Source organism: Tribolium castaneum, chromosome 5, assembly GCF_031307605.1.
Source record: "Tribolium castaneum strain GA2 chromosome 5, icTriCast1.1, whole genome shotgun sequence".
NCBI classification, from domain to species: domain Eukaryota; kingdom Metazoa; phylum Arthropoda; class Insecta; order Coleoptera; family Tenebrionidae; genus Tribolium; species Tribolium castaneum.
The window spans coordinates 6793211-6813393 of record NC_087398.1 but is presented as its reverse complement, the minus strand read 5'-3'; the positions used below and the strand labels follow the sequence as shown (position 1 = coordinate 6813393).

At 35.8% G+C, this 20183-nt stretch overlaps 1 protein-coding gene across 3 annotated transcripts in view; it reads right to left on the bottom strand.

The window, feature by feature from the left end:
- The window catches only part of LOC103313104 (homeotic protein spalt-major), a 48189-nt gene extending 30687 nt beyond the window's left edge, over positions 1 to 17502 (bottom strand). Inside the window, exon 1 of one of the 3 annotated variants that reach the window (XM_064357108.1) lies at positions 17019 to 17502. In XM_064357108.1, the coding sequence (XP_064213178.1) occupies positions 17019 to 17100 (82 nt within the window). In that variant the 5' untranslated portion in view covers positions 17101 to 17502. The remainder of the gene's footprint in view (positions 1 to 17018) is intronic. The other 2 variants (XM_008195488.3, XM_008195491.3) reach the window with 2 other exon arrangements.
- Between the last annotated feature and the right edge of the window lie 2681 nt (positions 17503 to 20183).

Below are 20183 nucleotides of genomic sequence, written 5' to 3'. Positions count from 1 at the left end.
AAAGTGGGCTTTATTCATTATGCATTTTATAAGATAATGAATGTGTCACTGAGAAGGAAAAGAACAAAAATGCACGTAGAACCTGAGCTTTCAAGTACCATGTCGGAGCAGTTGATTGCTGACAATAATTCAGTTGGTACACGAGGCTTAATGAGTTCGAAACATATTTAATTAGACTGCATTTGTTTATCTACTTCGCTGTTATGAGATAAATAATCGATACCTTGCACACAAACGGTGTAAATAAGTAACTGGATGCAAAGGTTTGCATTAAGCCGTACAATGTAGTTCTAAATCACTCTATTTTTAGTGTGTTTACACGATACTAATGCACTACTGCATTAAGAGATGGTCTTCATCTAGTAGATATAAGCCCGTATCTGATCCAAATGTTAAAAAGCTTCTAAATATGCCAGCGCTTTATTATCTCGAGATATAATCGGAGAATCAATTCAAAGTTATTTTTGACAAGGGATAAATCTTTTCGTTTAATTAATGGTATCCGTAGAATCCCTTTTGTAATAATTATAGCACGGTACTTGCAACCAAAATAAAATCCAACAAACCAATCACAGCCGCAACTATAATAAGCCACCCAATAAAATATACGAGCGCGTCTTTAACAAGTTGAAAAATAATTTTATTATCTGGTCGATATTTTTTCATTCTTTTTGGAATACCGGTCAATTAGTGGGGAATAAGAGCAGACCAAAGATTTTATGGTCAAAAAATGATAATTCGAGGCCTTGAAATACCACCAATGCCTGTATTTTGATAAATAACTTACATGCGTCCATTTCAGGTAGGATTTTATAGAACCAGTACCAATAAAATCCAATAAAAACTTTTAGAATACTCCCGGATTGTCTAAGACTGGGCCAAGACGGAATTTCTTTCGGAATTTTTAGAGCAAAAAATGACGACTAGGAACTTCAGTGAAATATTTCATAATTAGGACAGTATTTAGTTAGGTAGGGGTCGTACGGTGATATTAAAACGTTCACAAACAACACGACAGTCGACCATTACTCCGGAATGATTAGGTTAATTGCAAGCGAGTCCCGGAGCAAAGCTCGGTGCATGCCTGGAGTCATTACGACCTGCGCTTTGGGAAAAATACGTTTTGATTGGCATCTTCCACAATTTTTCAAACTAAACAAAGTAAGATTTTTGCGCAAACTTCTCCACAACGTAGCTCTTGCATTTGAATAATTAAATTAAAATGCGAGATAATTATTATTATCCCCGGACGTTTATTACTCTCTAGTGTAAGCAATTAGCCCAAAAATTATGAAATGCCCAGAAGATAATGTATACTAAAAAAGAAAATTAAATAAAATGAGAATCGCCTCTTTTGAGATTTTTTAAAATTGTATATCTAGTGAAATCAGGTGTGTGAAAGCAATTAATCTGCACCTCTGACACTCCGAAAGGATATTTGGGTCTGAATATGAAGCAACTTGCCATATCCGTTAAAAGTGCGTGTCTGATGGATATTTTTTGGAGAAGTTATCCATCTGTAAAGCGGATATTGTGACAACAGCACCGGGTTTAGTGCGTTCAAATCTTGGAGATACAATCTGATTACGTACCCTTCGATCTTCCCCATTAGTTTATTGTGTTGGCCATGTCGCCAATTATTGTCCAAAAATCTGTGTTTAATGGAACGTGAATACCCGACAAGAGAAATGGCAGATTAAAATTTTAATTCATGGTAACCGACAAAGGAATGATTTAAAACTAATCGTTAATAGCAGGTATGCGCATAACAAAACTTTAGGGTGGGTAAACAGAGAATGGTAAATTTATGGTTAAAAATGGTTCGAACAGTTCGAATTAACGATACTATCAAATGCATAATTAAATTTAGCTTTTAGTAGCAAGACATATGTTCTTTTACCAGCTTCATCGGACACATTAAATTAATTTAACATGGCATTAACTATAATCAATAGCATCCGAAACAAACCCTATTATAAAATATGACATGAAGTGGCTCTAATGTACCATATGCGACACATTAAGCCGCACACGTGACAATAAAAAATATTTTACAGTTCTGTGAACAGGACAACGGATTCACTTATGGTTTGTCATAATATTTATACCATCCTTTAATGTCACAAATAAAATTCGGTCATAAACACTCCGATTTTTACGGTATATTTATTTACCCAACATATTAAAATATAAAGTATTATTGTTGTTTTATAATCACTTTAGCTAATTTATGGGTTGTCAGTATGGTGGCCATATGTTGCTTCTTCGGAATTGTGAAATCCCCATTGCAGCAAATATGCGTTAAACCGATTTCAACAAATTACCAGCAAAACGATGATTTTACGCACACTCACGAGATCCAGACGCATTTACTTGTCGCAACCGCAACACGTGCCGCCGTGAAATATGTCGCAAACTTTTTCTCGCACTAGACAAAAGCCGCACATGTGAATATTCTGCGGTTAATTTGTTTGTAAGCAAGTGCCCAAAAATATTCACCGTTTTTATGACAGTTCGTCTACAGGAAATTGTATTCATAATTCCATCCACTGTGTTGACTTAAATCCGAATTAGCTCCAAGATTTTCATAAAATTTATTAGCTGTTTTACCCTACTTGAATTTTAAAGTGCACATTATACTTCCAAATCAACATTTTTCAGTTATGTCGACGTTATTAAAGCTTCTGTTTTAGCCCGTGATAACAACAAAGAAGCAGTTTTCTCACGTCGTATTTCTTCCGCCAGATTGTAATATTTATGGAATATTTATTTTTACGGACTCACAATGGACTGCTTTAATTACTGTTATGTCAAATCAATACTCAAAAGGAAACATGTGTTTGACGGAGTTTGTATACATTCATTTTTCGTTTAAAATTCACATTTACTCATACCAGACATTTCCCATGTACAAAACAAGATATTTGAAAATGCCGGTCACTAAAAATATATGCATTATGGATCGGTATTCTTTCGAAACCTGGCAAGTTGTCAAAAATTTTGGATCATTATTTAATACGCTTTTGTCAAATATTTTCCCCTACCAGTGATTTTGAAAACAAATTATAGAAGATAATGGCATGTTTAAATCATAAAAATCTTTAATGTGGTTAATTCCTACGCAACATCCTTCAATAAATAAACACTGAAAACAATAGAACACCGATAACTAATGCATAAATGACAAGATTTATCACTGCGAATATCATCTTTCCGAACAAAAACAATACTAATTTTGCATGTTAAACTTAAATATGATGTCAATTTATATACGATACACTGAGGCACATACATAATTTTTCCATTAATAATCAAATAGATAGAACAATGTAATTATTTTTCAATAGAATTGTAATGTAATTGCAAGCATGTGCCGTATACAACTTAATAAAAAATGATTAAATAAATTTCAGAGCACTTAGAACCTTGGACGAATTAGGTAGAATGTTTGCCTTTTTTGCTTAATTTGTCGTAGCAATAGTTTAATTTAAATTTTTACAGCACATTACTTTTATGTCTGGGAGTAAAACTGGGCAAATATTAATGACGTTGGCACTAAAGCCAAGTTCATTCAAAAATTTTATCAGCCGTTTGCCAATTAAATGACAAAATGCTGCATACACTCGTACACATGTCAATAGTATAAATACCCAGTTCTTTTAATCACAAAAATAGTTAATGAATCATTCACAACTGTAGGATGTGTGATATTTATCAAACAAACATGGCAAAATGTATACAAAGATTATTTATATTTCGTGTAATTTAATTAAGGATGGGGGGTAAAAATCCATCAAATAATATCATTTCTTTTGATTTCGTTAAGAGTTCGCTCCAGTGATTCGATTTTAATTCAATTTCCATTTCGTATAGAATTTCATTCTTTTGTAAATATGCTCAGTCGCGTTCATTGATTTAAAAAATCGCACTCTCGCGACGCTAGAATGGAATTTATCGGCAGTGTCTCCTAAAATTTTCTTAAATTCGGCGTAACAGCTCAATAAAGTAGGTGTTAAAAACAGCAATATTCCGTGACGTTCCTTGTTTAATAGAGATTTTTTTCATAACAGGGAGGTGTTGGGAACATTTCTGTCGTCTCAACAACAGGAAGTCAAACAGCCTCATGTCACGCAAATTTTTCCATGCCATCCACACGCAATTCAAGCAATACCTTGAGTATTTTTTGTCATTATCGCCATATTTCAAATTTATTAACGGCAGTGTGGGCTTGTCAAGCAGAGCCATATTTTGAGTCTGGTCGCTGATTGATGGCCGAACCACACCCGAAAATGCGTTAATTATCGTGAAATTAATAGCTGATCGCATTTATTTATCATAAATGTCACACGTAACGGTATGAAATATTACGGATTTGCCTTGGAAGCGCTCCAACGCTGCTTAATGGAAATTGTACATTTTGCAGAGTCGCCCAACCAAAATAACAATATGACTAATTAATTAATTTTTAATTATTCGGCGCAGTTGTTGGACCAAATTGACACATCATACTGCGACGTGTCTTTTATTGCCGATGTGTCATTTAGAGCGCTGAGACCTGCCAAGTGTATTTTGGACCCACTACAATGAACCCCAGCCCGTATCGAATAAACGATTAAATTAATAGTTTTTTGTTGTTTCTAATTCAAGTGCCGAATAATAATGGAAGTCGTTCGTTTTTGCCACGAAGCGCAAGCTGACAACGGTGGCAGGTGTCGCTCAAATATCGCAGGAAAACTTAAAATTTCAACGACCCTACTTAAACGCCATTTAACCGAAGACCTTCAAGGGCTTTGAAGAGTCCGATGACGATTACCGAAAGGGTGAATGACAGAATACGACTTAAATACGCACGAAATTCGATCCATTCGGGCCTATCGTCGAAAATCTGACTACGATGGGCATTGATGGTTCGAACAACGCGAACTTATTTGCTTGGGTGCATCCAGCCTGTTCCGCCTTATTGGGCTCATACACGTTTTGTCAACCTCTTACATCCGATATTTTGCGACAATAATGACGACAATGCGCCGCAAGATCTCCGTACAAAGGACATTGTCGGGGGAGAATGGGATTGTTATGTGAGTATTAAAAAAATATAAATCGTGGTTAAGAAGTTCCGAACTGGTGGTCCCAAAATAACAGGCATCGTATGTCGAGAGCCACCCTCGCATATGGGCGCTGTCGCACGGGATTTGGAAATATTACGTTTCGTCTGTATTTGGCTCGTGCTGAAGTAAACTAAAACAAAGATTTAATATTAAGTGCCATATGCGCTCTCGAGTTACACGAAAGTCGGCTCGAGCTAATGGGGTGTAGCCCCATCGAGTCGATTAGAAATATTGCAATCATAATCTCGAGAGCCGTTTCCTCAGATTAGATTGTACTAACAAAGTCGGGAGAATGTGTTCAGCGAGGTTTCAAATATTTATGTCTTTTGTTTTACTTCCCGCTACTCGATATGCTCATAAAAAGTTTTAGGGAAATGGGATTTCATCGGATATTGGTAAAATATATGCGCAGTTTTTAGGGCCTATTTGGCGGAGAAATTTTGTTTTCTTTACCCCAATTGAAGTTGCATTTAATCAATTTGACAGGGCACGATGATCCAGTAATAAAATAAGCCGGCTGAATGGCCCATAATATGGACAAACGCCCCTATAAATAAACAACGAGGCAAGCAAGCCTACTTTTTACCTGGATCGAAAGAAATTAAATTAGTATTCTATAGCTCCATTCAGTATACTAATTCCTGAAAGCGACCACCAAAGTCAGTATAAATTCCGGTCGAGTAAGTCCATTAAGTTAAAGTGTACCAGTTTTAATTCGGTGGCTAACTGGCAGTGACACCGTCGAGACGCCCTCGGGCGGCAGCGTCGAGACGCTTAGGTGGCGAACCAATGTTAACTTTGTAAATATGAAATTCAAAACGCCTCTGGCACCCTGCCAGCATGCTAATATATCCCTGCGCCTTCTGCAAATACTGGATATTGCTGCGAATATAATATAACTGTTGTAGTCGGAGGATATTGCCGACGGTTGACATAAAGGAGTGTGCCGTTACTGAAGGGACTGTCGTTTCGCGGGATGCAAATCTCATCACGGATGTGGCCGTATGACCGCCGAGTTTTACATGGTTCGAGTGTCACTGCTCCCGAGGGACCGCCGCAAACATATCCAATGAGATTCGACAACGAATATAAATAAAACGCGAAATTTTTAACAAAATCCTGCAGGAGATATTGAACTGATTCACACTTTACACTAATAAACAATTTTTGGACCACAATGTTTTCTTCCTCCGCAAAGCATTTTCACCTCCCAAGTGCCCACGATTGATAAATTGCTGATTTTTATCCAAACGATTAAAATGAAAGATGAAAACGCGCCTTTGTATCAATAAAGTATTTATTTACCTCGCCAAGCTTTGTTAACAGCAACGTACTCATCTTACAAGATTAATTTATCTCCAATCAATCATTATCTCGTTTCCGCCTACGCAAATCTTAATTATTAATAAACAATATGCTAAAAAACAGGAAAGGTTTATAGAAAAGTACTAGGAAGAACGTCACAGAAAAATCGGTGAACAGAAAACTACCAAACAGAAAGGTCAACATGTTTGTCACACTTTATTACGAAATTAATCAGGTCTAGTTATGGATTATTAATTTTTAATTTAAATCAAATAAAAGTGACAAATCAACAAACAACAAAAAAATCAATTAACAAATATAAGTAGGTGCACTGGGTGTGCCAGAAATAGGTCAGCAAATTTTTACTAATATCTTGGAAAATTCCTGGATTTTTCATTTATTTTGATTTTTTCAGCAAATCTCTATAGATTACTAAGCGACACACTTTAATTCAAAATCGAATTCTTGTAGTTTTTTTATCGCAAATTAGTTAAAAAAAGTATACTGAAGGGTATGCTTTCGGCTCGTTCCATATAATTTACAAAAAGCATTACACATTTTTTTGATACACACACACGGTATTTCTTCTGGGTCAAAGCACTTACTACTCAAGAAACTCAGTGTTTGTTTACATAGTACTATATTTTAATTCATAATTCATAAATTAGCTTAATCTCTTAGGAAATCATTTATTATTTATTAATTCGACTAGATTGTCTAAATTAATCTAGAAAAAAGCCAATTAAAATAAATCAGCTATTCGGATAAAAAGTTGTACATAAATAATTAATTATGCGTAGCGTTTCCAGAATTTTTAAATACTATTTTTCGAAATAAAAAACTCTTGATGTCATATCAGTGGTCTCCGTGAGAATGTGATGTTTCACTTAGGCTAGGTCTTTCCATTGCAGGTTGAGTTTATAGTTGCAAAACTGTTGGTTAATTTTGATTTAGAGTTTAGGTTACTGTTGGATGCTGCGATAATGGGAAGTTGAGAAACATTTTTTAGAAATTGGAGTGAAGCAGACGCATTGGATTAATAAATTTGGAAAGCTAGCCTATAAATTTCAAATTAATTGGATGATAGATGAGAGTGTTGTATTTTTTTCGTCATTGACAGCAAACATATTAAGCAGTTCTGGAGGCCCGTCATCCGACAAGATCCGTCTGCAGCTAATAACCCCACGGTATTCCACATTGAGTAGGCACGCCATAAATATTAAAAATAATTTTCCGTGAGACTGATGACGCTGGCAAGAGTTATGTGACATTGTGACGCGCTTATAAATCGTCATGTGGAAAAGTGCTCTCTTTAAATAAGTGCGTAGCGACTTGTAAATTGGTCCTTTCCGAGCTAATGAGGCTCGAATGATGGATAAAACGTATATTAATTAATAAAGGGCTGACAAAACGTCGCCGGCTTCCAACAAATGAGCGCGCCTCGCACTTATGACAAGTAGCATCAGTAATTAGGCCGTCTGGCGCTTTATGACACTAATAGCACATATTCCACGCAGGTGGGCCCCCATATACCAGCAATCCTGACTCGAATACTAAGCGCTCAGACATGTGGAGTTTTTTCGAGACGAGTCCGGACCTGGCACCCCTATTCGAGGCCTTTGGCCCGTGAAATCGGACATATAGGGCAGGGGACCCGGTATTAGACGCTTGTCATATTGTTTACACTATCTCCGTATTGTGATACTGCCGGCCCGATGGAGATGTCATCCTACCCTCTGAATAAAAAATCACTCAAAATTCGCATTCAACGGGCAAAGGGGATTTAGCCCAGCTATCCTACCAGTATTTCGGCATTTGAATAAAATCTTTGTATTATTTTACAAAAATAAAACAAATGGTAATCTAAACATTTTTTGTTTTCTAAAAATTAGTGAGTTGGGTGAACAATTATTTTTTCTACTCTGGCTTCACAAATCGTTCATTGAAAAACTGAAAATAGTTTCGCAAAGAGAACTTTTGAACAGATTTTGAAAAGTTAAACTAAACAAAAATAAACAACAAAAACAGAAAGTAGAAAAAACAGTATATCACACTCCTTCGTCGTGCTCCAAAAGCATTCGTGCCACAATAGAACATCGTATAAAACTGGTATAATAATATACTATTTTATTATTCCACCGATTGAAACTGCACCAAAGACTTTTTTTTCTTGTAGCTGTAGTAAAGTGTTCTGGGTGTCTTGTATCGTTTACAATAATTTAGTGTATTAGCCATAATTCATTAATCACCGAGATAGGACCATTTGTAAGATGTGTTTCTGTCAGTTGAACGGTAATTAGTCATCTCGGCACCTCTGTCAGGCATACCACACATTAAAAAGCTAAAACCATCATTCCAATATTCATCGCAGTATATAAAAAGCGCTTTCAGCGATATACGAGATCCATATCTCCATATATTTAATGTTACTTTAAAATTGTTATAACACAAAAGACCAGCTGCATGAATGAGATGCTATCAAGACTATCTTGTCTCTACTCGCATATGTCACCAGCTTTGTGAATCTCAGAGAAGTGCGCATGGTAAAACTGGAATCCCCCATGATAAAGTTCCCATAAAACCAAACTATAATTCCTTTTAACATAATTGAAATTTCGGCAAATGTAAACTAGAATTGAGGCTCTATCACGAGGACAATATTGGCTACATATTGGACCATAATAAAGAATAAATCCCCGGGGTGACCTATTGTACGGGGATTAATTTTTTTCTATGCCAAATTAGGCCATCCCGCTGTGAAGAAATCCATAACGGTTATTTAGACAGATTATCGAAAACAGCTTTGGTGCCTTAACCAGGTTTGATTAGGTGATAATTTTTTGCCAAACTAAATTTAGCCGCCTATTAAGCGATCTGAGATGGAAGACAAGTCGTGGGTCCAAATTTATCTGGTGTTTAAATACAATCTACGCTAAAAATAGTGCGAGTTTGTTCTTTAATAGTCCCGAATTGAAATTGGCTGGAAACGCGTTCAAGTGTCCGCTTTTGACGAGCCTCTCCGTCCAATTAAATCGTGTTGTGTTGGTTTTTTCGATGTAGCACGAAATTAAGAAGGATTGGCTCCGATTAATAATTTAATTTGGAAACGTCGATTAAGCGACGATAACAGCTTGAGTGAGAAATTCCTCAATCATGATATGGCGGATTTGGTATAGTTGCTTACAAATTTTATCTTCAGTGGAAGTGACAGCAACAGAACAGCTTTTTGCTAATGGTAAGTCTTGTGCCAGGAATATTAGCGGTGAACACTTGCTGCTTGATTAGAATTGCGTTGATATCGGAGATTTATGTCGATTTCGTTGTGTCATTAAATCTAAATAGACGACTTTTATTAATTGAAAATTATTGCCTCATTTCACGTTGGTTGGAAAAGTTAAACGCGGCATAGGTAGGCCTAATATAATTTATTATCCTGGCCTTTGATACGTTCATGTCTTTTAAAAATTTTATTCATACATTATGCTAATTATTCACCGTAAATAATACGTGATTATCGAATATATAAAACAGTAGTTTTATGGATATTTTTAATTGACCATTAAATGAAGTGCCGAAATATTGATGACGATTTTTTCATTATACCTACACGGACCCCGTTCTAGTCCACTTTTATTGCCTTCTTCACAATTAAAGCTTGCACAAGAGTAGTAAATTTAAAAAAAGACAAGTTACACTGCGACAGATTTTACTACTTTTGAGTTACGTCAAACTCATCCTACCAGTCCTGTAGGAAGCATTTATTTGTTTTCAAGAATGAGAAGCAAAATGTATTGTGTCCACCTAAACAAACACAAGTAGATAAATTAAACACAAATAAACCATAAAATCCGAAAAATTAAACCTGACAGGGGCCGTAATTTATTAGGAATTAAAATTTGGGATCAAAGCAAAATTTTTGGGACACGAGATGATCAAAACAACAAATTTGCTTCTTTGCAGATACCTTCAAGTTTATGACTCATTAATTACAACTTAATAAATAATAATAAACAAATGAGCAAATTAGAATAGAATAGTGTCTTCATATTTTTTATTTTACGGTTGATATTTAGAGTGGCGGTTAATTAATCTCAATCACTTGTAACGTGAACTGTAATTTGTTACAGTTTTGTTAACTTACCATCAACACCTACAATTTACAATTATATTTTTGTGCTTTTTTAATTAAGAAACGAGATCAGAACTGCACTTTTGTTCCTACTTTTTTATTATCTAATGTAATTACATGAAACAATTACTCCTGTATGGAATTTGTAATTCATGCGCACCGATCACTGTCTAGAGTTGGAAAAATACGTTTACCGCCCAAGTTGTAAGCGGGGTGCCTTTTGACAAATGGGGAAGTTCGTGGAAGAAAAAACATAATTTGGTGGCATATTTTGTGAAATGAGAGTGCTTTTGACTTTCCGGTTGTAGTTTATCTTTCCCTAAAATATCGCATAACTGCAAGCGTTTTTTAAGTGGGTTTGTTGAAGAAATTCAATGAATGCACGGTTACTGTTGAAAGGACGACTAAATGATAATAATATTTTCCATAATTTACGAATTTCTATTCACCTCATTTTGTTATTACTGGCATGTTTGTGATAGTGATCGTGAAAATATTATAAAACCACAAAGTGTAAATAATATTTCCTATTTTATTCAATCATGCGACATTAACATTAAATATAATTTTTAATGTAGTATCGTTAGTCAGATAAGAGCTTGAGTAAAGGCGGCCGTAGAATTAAATTGCTGGATAATGCAATTTTACGTGAATACATTCCCGGCTGTTGAGTGCCTACGTATTCCTAGAATGTTGACCATACATTATTTATATATGAGGGATTTTAATAAATTCAAGTGTTTATGCCACCTGAATGTAAAATGTATTTTTTTCGTTGAAAAATGCTTTTAATTTTCAATAAAATAATTATGAAAAGGTTAAGTTCGCCTTGAGTGTTTGTTTACAAAAGCGATTTGTATACGCGGCTGTTTCAGTTTAGACAGGTTGTCCCTCGAGACTGGGGGTTTCACTTCGATTTCTGTCAATAAAAGTAAATAAAATATTGCCGCTGAATGTACTTAAAGGCAATTATGGCATATAATTTATCTGCTGTCAGTTTCATTTGCTTAATATTCTGTTTCATGTAAATAATTGGAGTCTAGCTTTTACTTATTTGTTTCATCGAACAATCGATCAGTTTTGGCATCCCTCGGTCCAATTGCGTAACTTTGTGCTAGAGCACTGAGGACGTAATTAATTTTTAATTAGGAGATTCGAGTAATTTCTCTTTTAATTTGTGACAAATGCATTATCGCAATAATGGTGCAAGTAACCGCGCTTTTTCATAATTATTTCTAGTTATAACATAGAACCATAAATCCTTTATTTAATGCGAATTATTGGTTATGGTTAGGTGAGCTACAAATTTATTATAGTATTTGAGAACAACCGATCAAGCATGATTTCCTTTTTGCTCACTTACAGACAAAATTATGCGTTACAAACAGGACTGTACATTTTGTCCTGGCCAGAATGAATATTTCGGGCATAAATTCGTTACGCTGTCGTTAAAATGACAACTCGGGACAATATTTATGCGTTTGACGATCATTTTGCGGAGCGTGTAATTTTTTGGTAAACGACCTTAAAAGGCAGGTGGGCCGGGGATAATTTACGACTCCCCCAGAGAATGTCTAATCGTGGAAAAAACGATTTTTATTAAATCGCAAGTGGCGTTACTGGATGACTGACAACCCTCCAAACATTAAAATTCACAAAATTCAATTGGACCGTTGATAAATGAAACGTAAAAATTTCCCGGGGTCCTCGTGATTATTAGCAGCGATCCTGAGTAAATACCAGTCGGAAAAATCAAATTTCAAAGCACCCTCCCGATTAATTGCGTCGGGGCTTATTATTACATGTGTTAGTATGACCAACGGCACGATCAAAGATCGCTCGACCCAGTTATACCCCTTTTCACCCCGGTATTTCTTACGCTTGGCCGGGCATAACAGACACCCCACCTAATGAGATTATCATACTGAAAGGGTTGCACCGTTTACAAAATGGCGCCGCCTTTATTAATATGGCGATCATTTACAAAGGCCGGATATATGGATGCTATTACATACTTTTGTTTTCTAACCTGTATACCCGCTAACATAAAGAGATTATCAAACTCGACCGACGGTATTTATCTAATAAAAATGACAGATTTACGGCCGTCCATTAACGATGCCGGTAATAACGAACAGGTTTTGTTTTGCGCCCACTTGTGCCCATTCCAGTTTAGTGGATACCTTATAGGAGACGCGCCCGACACCATTGCTATATGACAATCCAGAAGTCTTCGAAAAATTATTATCACCACCTTATTAAATATTTTACGATCACGAAGCAGTTTGTAAATAAATAATAAACAACAGAACAAACACTCATCTAACTGAAAGAACTAAAATTATAGTTTCAATTTCTCCAATTTCCTGTTACCACCAGAATAAATATCAAGTTGGACCTTAGCTGAGAAAAGGTCCAATTAACAAATAACATCTATCAATTTTAGCAAATATTTAATTTGAGGGAAATTAAATTAAAAATAAATAATGTAATTAAAAATAAATTATGAGAATATTTCATTGAAATTTTGGTATTTAGTCATGTAAATTGTACTAGCTTAAAACCATGAACGTAATGGATAATAATCTGTTGACGTCAGGCGAAGGAAATGTGTTTCAATTTTTTTTAAGAAAAACAAAGTTAATTTTGCTGTAAACACAAGCGAGCTTTATAGTTTACAATTGTGATTAAATTTATTATTCTAACCTGATAATCACAATGGAACGAATAAATTTAACCACAATTATAATAGTGTGCAAAAGCAATCTTTTTCTCTAAGAAAAATATATTTTCTTTTTTCTTAAAATTAAACATTTATCCCGTAAGTACTGATTTGACCTTAATAAATAAAGTAAAATTAACAAAATTAAAGACCAACGTCCGTTAATAACTTTATTGAAAAATATATAAAACAAATAAAATTGTATGAACAAATAATATCGGAAATATTTTTTCATCAATTATCTAAGACGTCATACCAAGAGGTAAGTTGTTTGTTTCAGATAAATCTATTTTTTCTTGCTTACTTGTACCTATTTAAATCAGGTAGATGCATAAAAGAAGAGTTGGCACATCTACAGGGTAGTAATAATTAAATATCAAAAAATAATCAAAGCTTCTTTAGGCCTAAACAAAGCAATTACCTACTGTCGTAAAGAATAAACAAAACGCTTCCTTAAAAAGAATTTCTGTGTAAAAAAACTTCGTCAGTGACAAATTTACAACCAAGAAGGACCATTACAGTTGAACTTGTTTATACCGAACACTCAAGGAACTTCAGAATTTTAGCTGTTTCCTTGAACGAACAAGAGAGCAAAGTGCGTACGTTATAAGTTATAACCGAGTTGTAGACAGCTTTTTTGTTTAGGGAAATATTGGATGTTAAAAGTTTGTTTATTCGTTAAAATCGAACCATTTTGTTTACTATAATAGGTGTAGAACTTTAAAACATAACTTTTAATTTTGTTCGTTATATCAGAGCTTTGTTAAAAGCCGGGTTCGTTATATTTTATATTTCCTCATATTTTATAAAAAAAAGTGTCACAATTGTGACAGAAAAAAGTCCCGGGGAAGTATATTTATTTAATTCATTTGAATACTACAAAAATTACAACTTTTTAAAAATAGAAAACTAGAAAATGTTTATAAGGGTAATCTGTATCAACACCCTGTACCGATCTTTCTAAGGGTGGATATTGTTATTTTTTACCAAAGCTTCTTAATAAGGAATCGCTAAGAAATTTGGATAAAACATTTAATTATGAGTTACAATAACCCAACCATTTATAAATTCATTGAAATTGTTTAGGTAAAATCAAATGTAGAAGCTATAATGGCAATTATTTAAAGAATATTACAGTTTTGCCCAATGCGATTTTTTTCTGTTCAACCTGTTGAACATGAACGGCTTGCAATATTGGTTGTAGTTTTTCGGCGTCGCGACTAGTTCATAAAATGCGAATATTTTTCTTTTTTGCAAAGAAGTAAATTAAACACCGCGAACTGCGCTTGTGGTAAAAAAAGCGCTTTAAACAAACTGTTGGGAAATTTTATGACAAATCAGTTTGCCGGTCTAGTCTTTGTTATGACGGTAACATCTCAAGCAAAATTTAGTAAGTGATTCGTGAACAAATTAGCCGAAACAAGAAATCGTCCGATGCGAAGTCAGTGGAGAAGTAGTTACGTAACAAATCGATTAGTTCTGTTGGCTTCGGGCGCAAAAAGCGTCCGTTCCAGGCCGTAGTCCGGCAAAATGTAACAGTTAACATCCCAAATCGCGATGCAAATGCTCTCCGGATGAAATATCATCGATCACAGCGTGGACCACCGAGGCCTTGGAGCTGAAGAAACACCCCAAACAAACCGTCGATCATAAAAAGTGTAGACGGAGAGATCAAACCTGCCGCGCACAATTATGAACGTTAATATATCCAGAAATTGACAACAAATTATGGTCCTTTGTGTCGGCCGATCGTCCATCATCAATTAAGCAGGAAAGCGGGTTTTTCAAGACTGGTAGCATAAGCAGTTATGATTTGATGTACGCTACACGGTTAGCTGTCGAGGAGGCATTCTCACGGACTTTTTACCTGACAGTTTGGCATCTTCCAGATGACAAACGCAATTAGCACTTGGAAGCGGTGATTTTTGGGCCGTGGAGTTTTCAGCTGGGGCCCATTCGGCTCTGCAGCGGTTCGTTTGAACTCACAGCGCGCTTCAAGTATTTCAATTTTCCAAATACTTCGCAGTCCGCGACACAAATAAACTCACTCAAATTGCCATAATAAGAACAAATTACGCACAATTTATAGGGCAATAATATTTATAATTCGCTCGAGAAAAACGCGGTAATTGTACTTTCGATGATATGGGCTTGCTTAAAGAAGCCGTCGGAAATATTATGGCTCATAAGGTAAAATTATAGAAACCGACTGGTCGTTAAACGCGCTTTGTTGATATTCTCAACGAAAAAAATAAACACTTGACACACCAACTCACCACTACATTCTATAACTTCTTTTTACATTTTTGTAAATAAATAAACTGTGTGTCGGTGACCGCTTAAACAACACTCATTTTTCTAACGACCGACAACTTTTAGCCATAAATAGCCGCGACGAAATTTAACTAATTTTATTAAACACCTGGACAAATTTCGCGGAATTTCCAATAAACTCTCGAACTTGTCACAATTCTTCGAATGTCATTCAAAACGTTTCGGCAAAAAACCAAAATCAAAAAAATCAACAAAGAATCTGCATCTTTTGTATCAGTTCACAGCTTTCTACAGTGATTAAAAGCAACCGCCCGTGTGACAATACTAAGGCCCTGAACAAAATACAAAATTGGATGTTCCTCCTTCATAAAAGCCAAAAGCCATAAATTATTTCATTGCACCATTTCCTTGTCTGTTATTTCATAGAATTTGCAGGTTTTAGTCACGCCGTTTCGAAGGCCATTATTGAAAAGAGTTACTTCTGAGATGAATGATAGTTGTCATTTAATTGTAAGAGTAAGGACGTTCGAGAACTCACGATAATTTACTGCTCCATTTAAATACCGAAACCACCCCAAAACGTGTGATTATCTCGTTGCATTTACCGGGTTAATGGATGATTAAATGTCTGTGTTGCAATAAAAAACAAATTTGTCGGCCGCATGAAACTATAATTTACATAATTAAATACAAAGATTTTTGCATGTAGGTATTTAATGGGCATTACAAAGTCATGTTGATATTAATTAATGCACATTCTATTCAAAACGCCACAAGTGACACATTTTCATTTCACACAGGACTGTTCTCGTGGGTCGAAGCGGCACTTAGTTGCTACGAAAAACAAAATTTTTAAAAAATTCAAGTTTATTTTAATTTTTATTATATTAAAGAATACGCAATGCTTTATAAAATTATCACAACTAATAGATCTTCAAAATTTACTTCAATCAGTTTGCCTAATTCAGCTGATGATGGATAAAAAAAATTCATTATCAAAAATGCATGAAAATTTATTGAAAAAGCGCTAGTCGTTAGTAAACGGCTATTTTGTTATACTTTTCTGCGATGACTGCGACCTCATGGCTATCATAAAAAACATCAAAACTGAACCAAGTTTGCTATATTTTGTCTAAAATCTGAAAATCCAAATTTTTATTTGGCAAAAATGCGTGGAAATTGTTTATTAATAAAAAAAATCTCGATTTGGTAGGTATGCAGTGTTTTATTGTGAATAAAGTTTAGTGAAATTTTGAGGCCGTGGAAGGCATTTAGGAGCGGTCCAGGTGGTTGGCTCGGTCTGTGAAGTCGTTGAATGTTATCGCGAATCAATGGTATGAGCGTATTACATTACATCTGGTTTTCGATAAATGCCGCTTTAATCGTGTGTATAACTCGCGTTTATCGCCAAGAGCCGTCGGTCACGACGAGGAGGAGAAGCCCCAGGTGGAGTGCGTCTCAAGCAGTCCTCCGGACTTACCGAGGCCCGCAGCGGCGGGGAAGGCCGGAGCGTCGTCGTCCTCGAGGAGGCGGCTGGGCCTCGCTTGCTTCCTGCGAGACATCACAATCACAGTTCACTGAATCGTCACCAGTTTACCACCTAACTACAAGAAGCACTCATGTCGGAATATGAAGTTATGATGTGGCCGTGATTGGTGCAGGTGCCGTACGAACTCGTCGGCGCCGCGATGCTGTCTGCTTCAGCGCCGCGCCGTGGTGGGGGCTTAGATAAGGGCGGCGCGTCGAACTCACCCTCGGAAAGGGTCGGTTCTTGTCGACGGCCACGCGCAGTCTTCCTCGGACGGGACGACACACCACTACGACATTCCTGAAGGAGCACGAGGAGACGGCGTCGCTGCCCTCTGGATGCGTCGCGACGGTTCTTCTGACAGCTTAACGCCTGCGGTGCGGACTGACAGGACAAGCAGCCGACTCGACGAGCGGCATTTGACTAAGTGACTATCTCGGCCTGCCCCACGAGGACCCGCCCACCGGCCTTACCTGGGGAGTGGGGCTGGACTACTCATTCAACGCACCGCCAAGTCCAACACCGATTCATAAATCACTGATGATATTGCCGGAGTATCTTAATGATATTCTGGCGCGGATTAATGTCCGCTGGACGACAAGACACTCCATGCACCCTCTACGAACTCACGAAATTCCCAAAAACCATACCCTCCGATACCTATAGGTACCTCCACCACGAGGACGATCACACTCGGGTTTTTACCATTCGATCGTGCTGGAATCTGCCTTGGGAAAAGAACTTAATTTTCGCGAACACCACCCAAGACAAGATTCAAGAAGCCATTAAAACATTGTAGTCTTAGCTGTTTTTAGTAGAACGTGTCAATTTTTTTCCTGCTGGCGCAGGAAATTTTGACATAGCGTTAACCACAGGATTAGGAGGATTAATCAAACTATTAGTTAGCTGTTAGCTAATAAGTAAAATTCATTTAAACTAGCATAAGGCAAGTTATGATATTGTGTACAGATAATAATAATTTTGCTTTAGCTCCAACATTTTTCTCTGTTTAATAAAGCATTTTGCAAATTTTTCCCCGTCCAGTGTCTATAAATTTCAGCATCGAAAAAAAGCGGAAGTTATTCCTCAAACATTGATAATATTGTCACTGAATCAAAAAACGCTATAAGTTCAAAATTGCCAACAATGATTTAAATTTCCAGTCACCCAATTCAAACGAAATTATACTTTGTCTAATTTATCCAATATGGTACAATAGAAAAATTTAGTTCGCACACGAGCAATTATCATGAGAACAGACTTTGGTTGCATAAGTAGGTATGAAACACAGCTTATTTGGCAAAGCTTAATCATGAAGTCAATACTTAATTTTTTACATTTAGAACTTAATAAAATCTCGGTTACTAGTTCTGGGTTAAGTTTTAGCCAAAGTTTTAACCCGAGGTGCGCCTTTCGAACTACTTCTGTCTAAATTGGGTTAAAATACTTAACCATAATTCTGGTGAGATTAAAGGCGAATCTTTAATTTCAATTTATTGTTAATCAAATTAAATAAATATTTACAGTAGATAAGGTAGGTATAGTTTGATTATTTAAAAAAATATATCAAGTCCACCAAATACAGACAACAAAATCACAAACAATAACAAAGTTTTACGAAAATTACAACTGTACAAATGTTAAACTGGAAAATGCTATTTGGTATTTGTTGGTTAAAGTTAAGCTTTGTTACCCGTTTGTACAAGTATGATTAAATGGTAGCTGACATTTTTCTGGTTTAACCCTGCATTGAACCCGTTCTTTATCAAAATAATGTAATTATCGTAAGTCCATTTTAAAGATAGAAACACGACAGCAAATATACAGGGGTTTGAATTCAGACGACAATTTCTAATTGGTTGACTGTATCTGCCTAAATACGTATACAAGGTGTGTACGGTTTTGAAGTTTAAAATTTACCTGGTAATAAAAGAGCGTAAAAATGGTGTAACTAAAAAAAACTCGGATTTACTCCGAGCTCTATTAGTAGGAGAAGGTTACCAAAAATGGGATACCTACTTAAGTTTTGGATTTGGACCTGGTTTAAAAAAGTTTTGAGTACAAAATTAGGGACAGCCCTCAATAATCATACTTTATTCAAAAAATAAACATAACATGTGTTAGTATTAAACATTGAACAAAAAAAAACTGTTTTCTTAGACGAGGCAAATTTCCCATTTTAAGAATATACCTATGTATCTAGAACGGGACCAATTGTCTTTCTGCAATGGGATTATATCTTAAAACACAACGTGTTTTCAGTTAAAATATTCTAACAAAAATAATTTTGAATAACACTCATCCGTAAATGTTTAAAGTTCTCGCATACGCTCGTTGCATAACGACACGCTCGAACTTAGCGATGGCAATGCAGACAATAAAAAATGTAGCTTGATACAGTTTTGCCATTATCATTATTTCAATTGGTTTTACTTTAGTTATCACCAAAATTTAAATTCTAAGGTCTTGATCACACCTAGCGAAATCCTTTTAAACAAAATGGGATTGTGATTTGTAAACTTTTTTTATCGAATTTATGCAAATATTAAACTACTAATAGGAAAATTGGTTGTCATATTTAGGAATAAGAGTGAAGCAAAAAGTAAAGGTCCAAAATGGCCAAAAATGGACTATTTTCCGTTGCGATTGGTATTTTAATTTTATAGCGCATTGGGGTTCCTGAGCACTTCTTTAAATGTAAACTTCAAAACCTGCACCTTAATTTCCATACCAGTTTTATTAAATAAACTTGAAATCCGTAAATATTTTCCGGGAAAAGTTATACTTTATACACAGTCCGTTTAAGAAGAAACACAAATATTATTTTGCTCAATATTTATTTTCAATTTTTGTTTTAACACTGCATAAAAATCGTGAGAGACTGCCGCAAATATGTGTCTATTCTTTTTCCCTGGCTTTTATCCCAGCGAGACACCTCATTGTTTTTCGCTAATCCTTTAGGGCCATCGCTCGCGCTCCAACCCCCGTTTTCCTTGTACGGCCATAGCCACACGGCAATCGTGCAGTAATTGTGGCAAGTGTCTCTCACTTGCTGTCGATATTCCTGCTGGATTTTTGCCGTGCGTTCGAGCTTGTTAAAGACTGGCTCTCACCGAC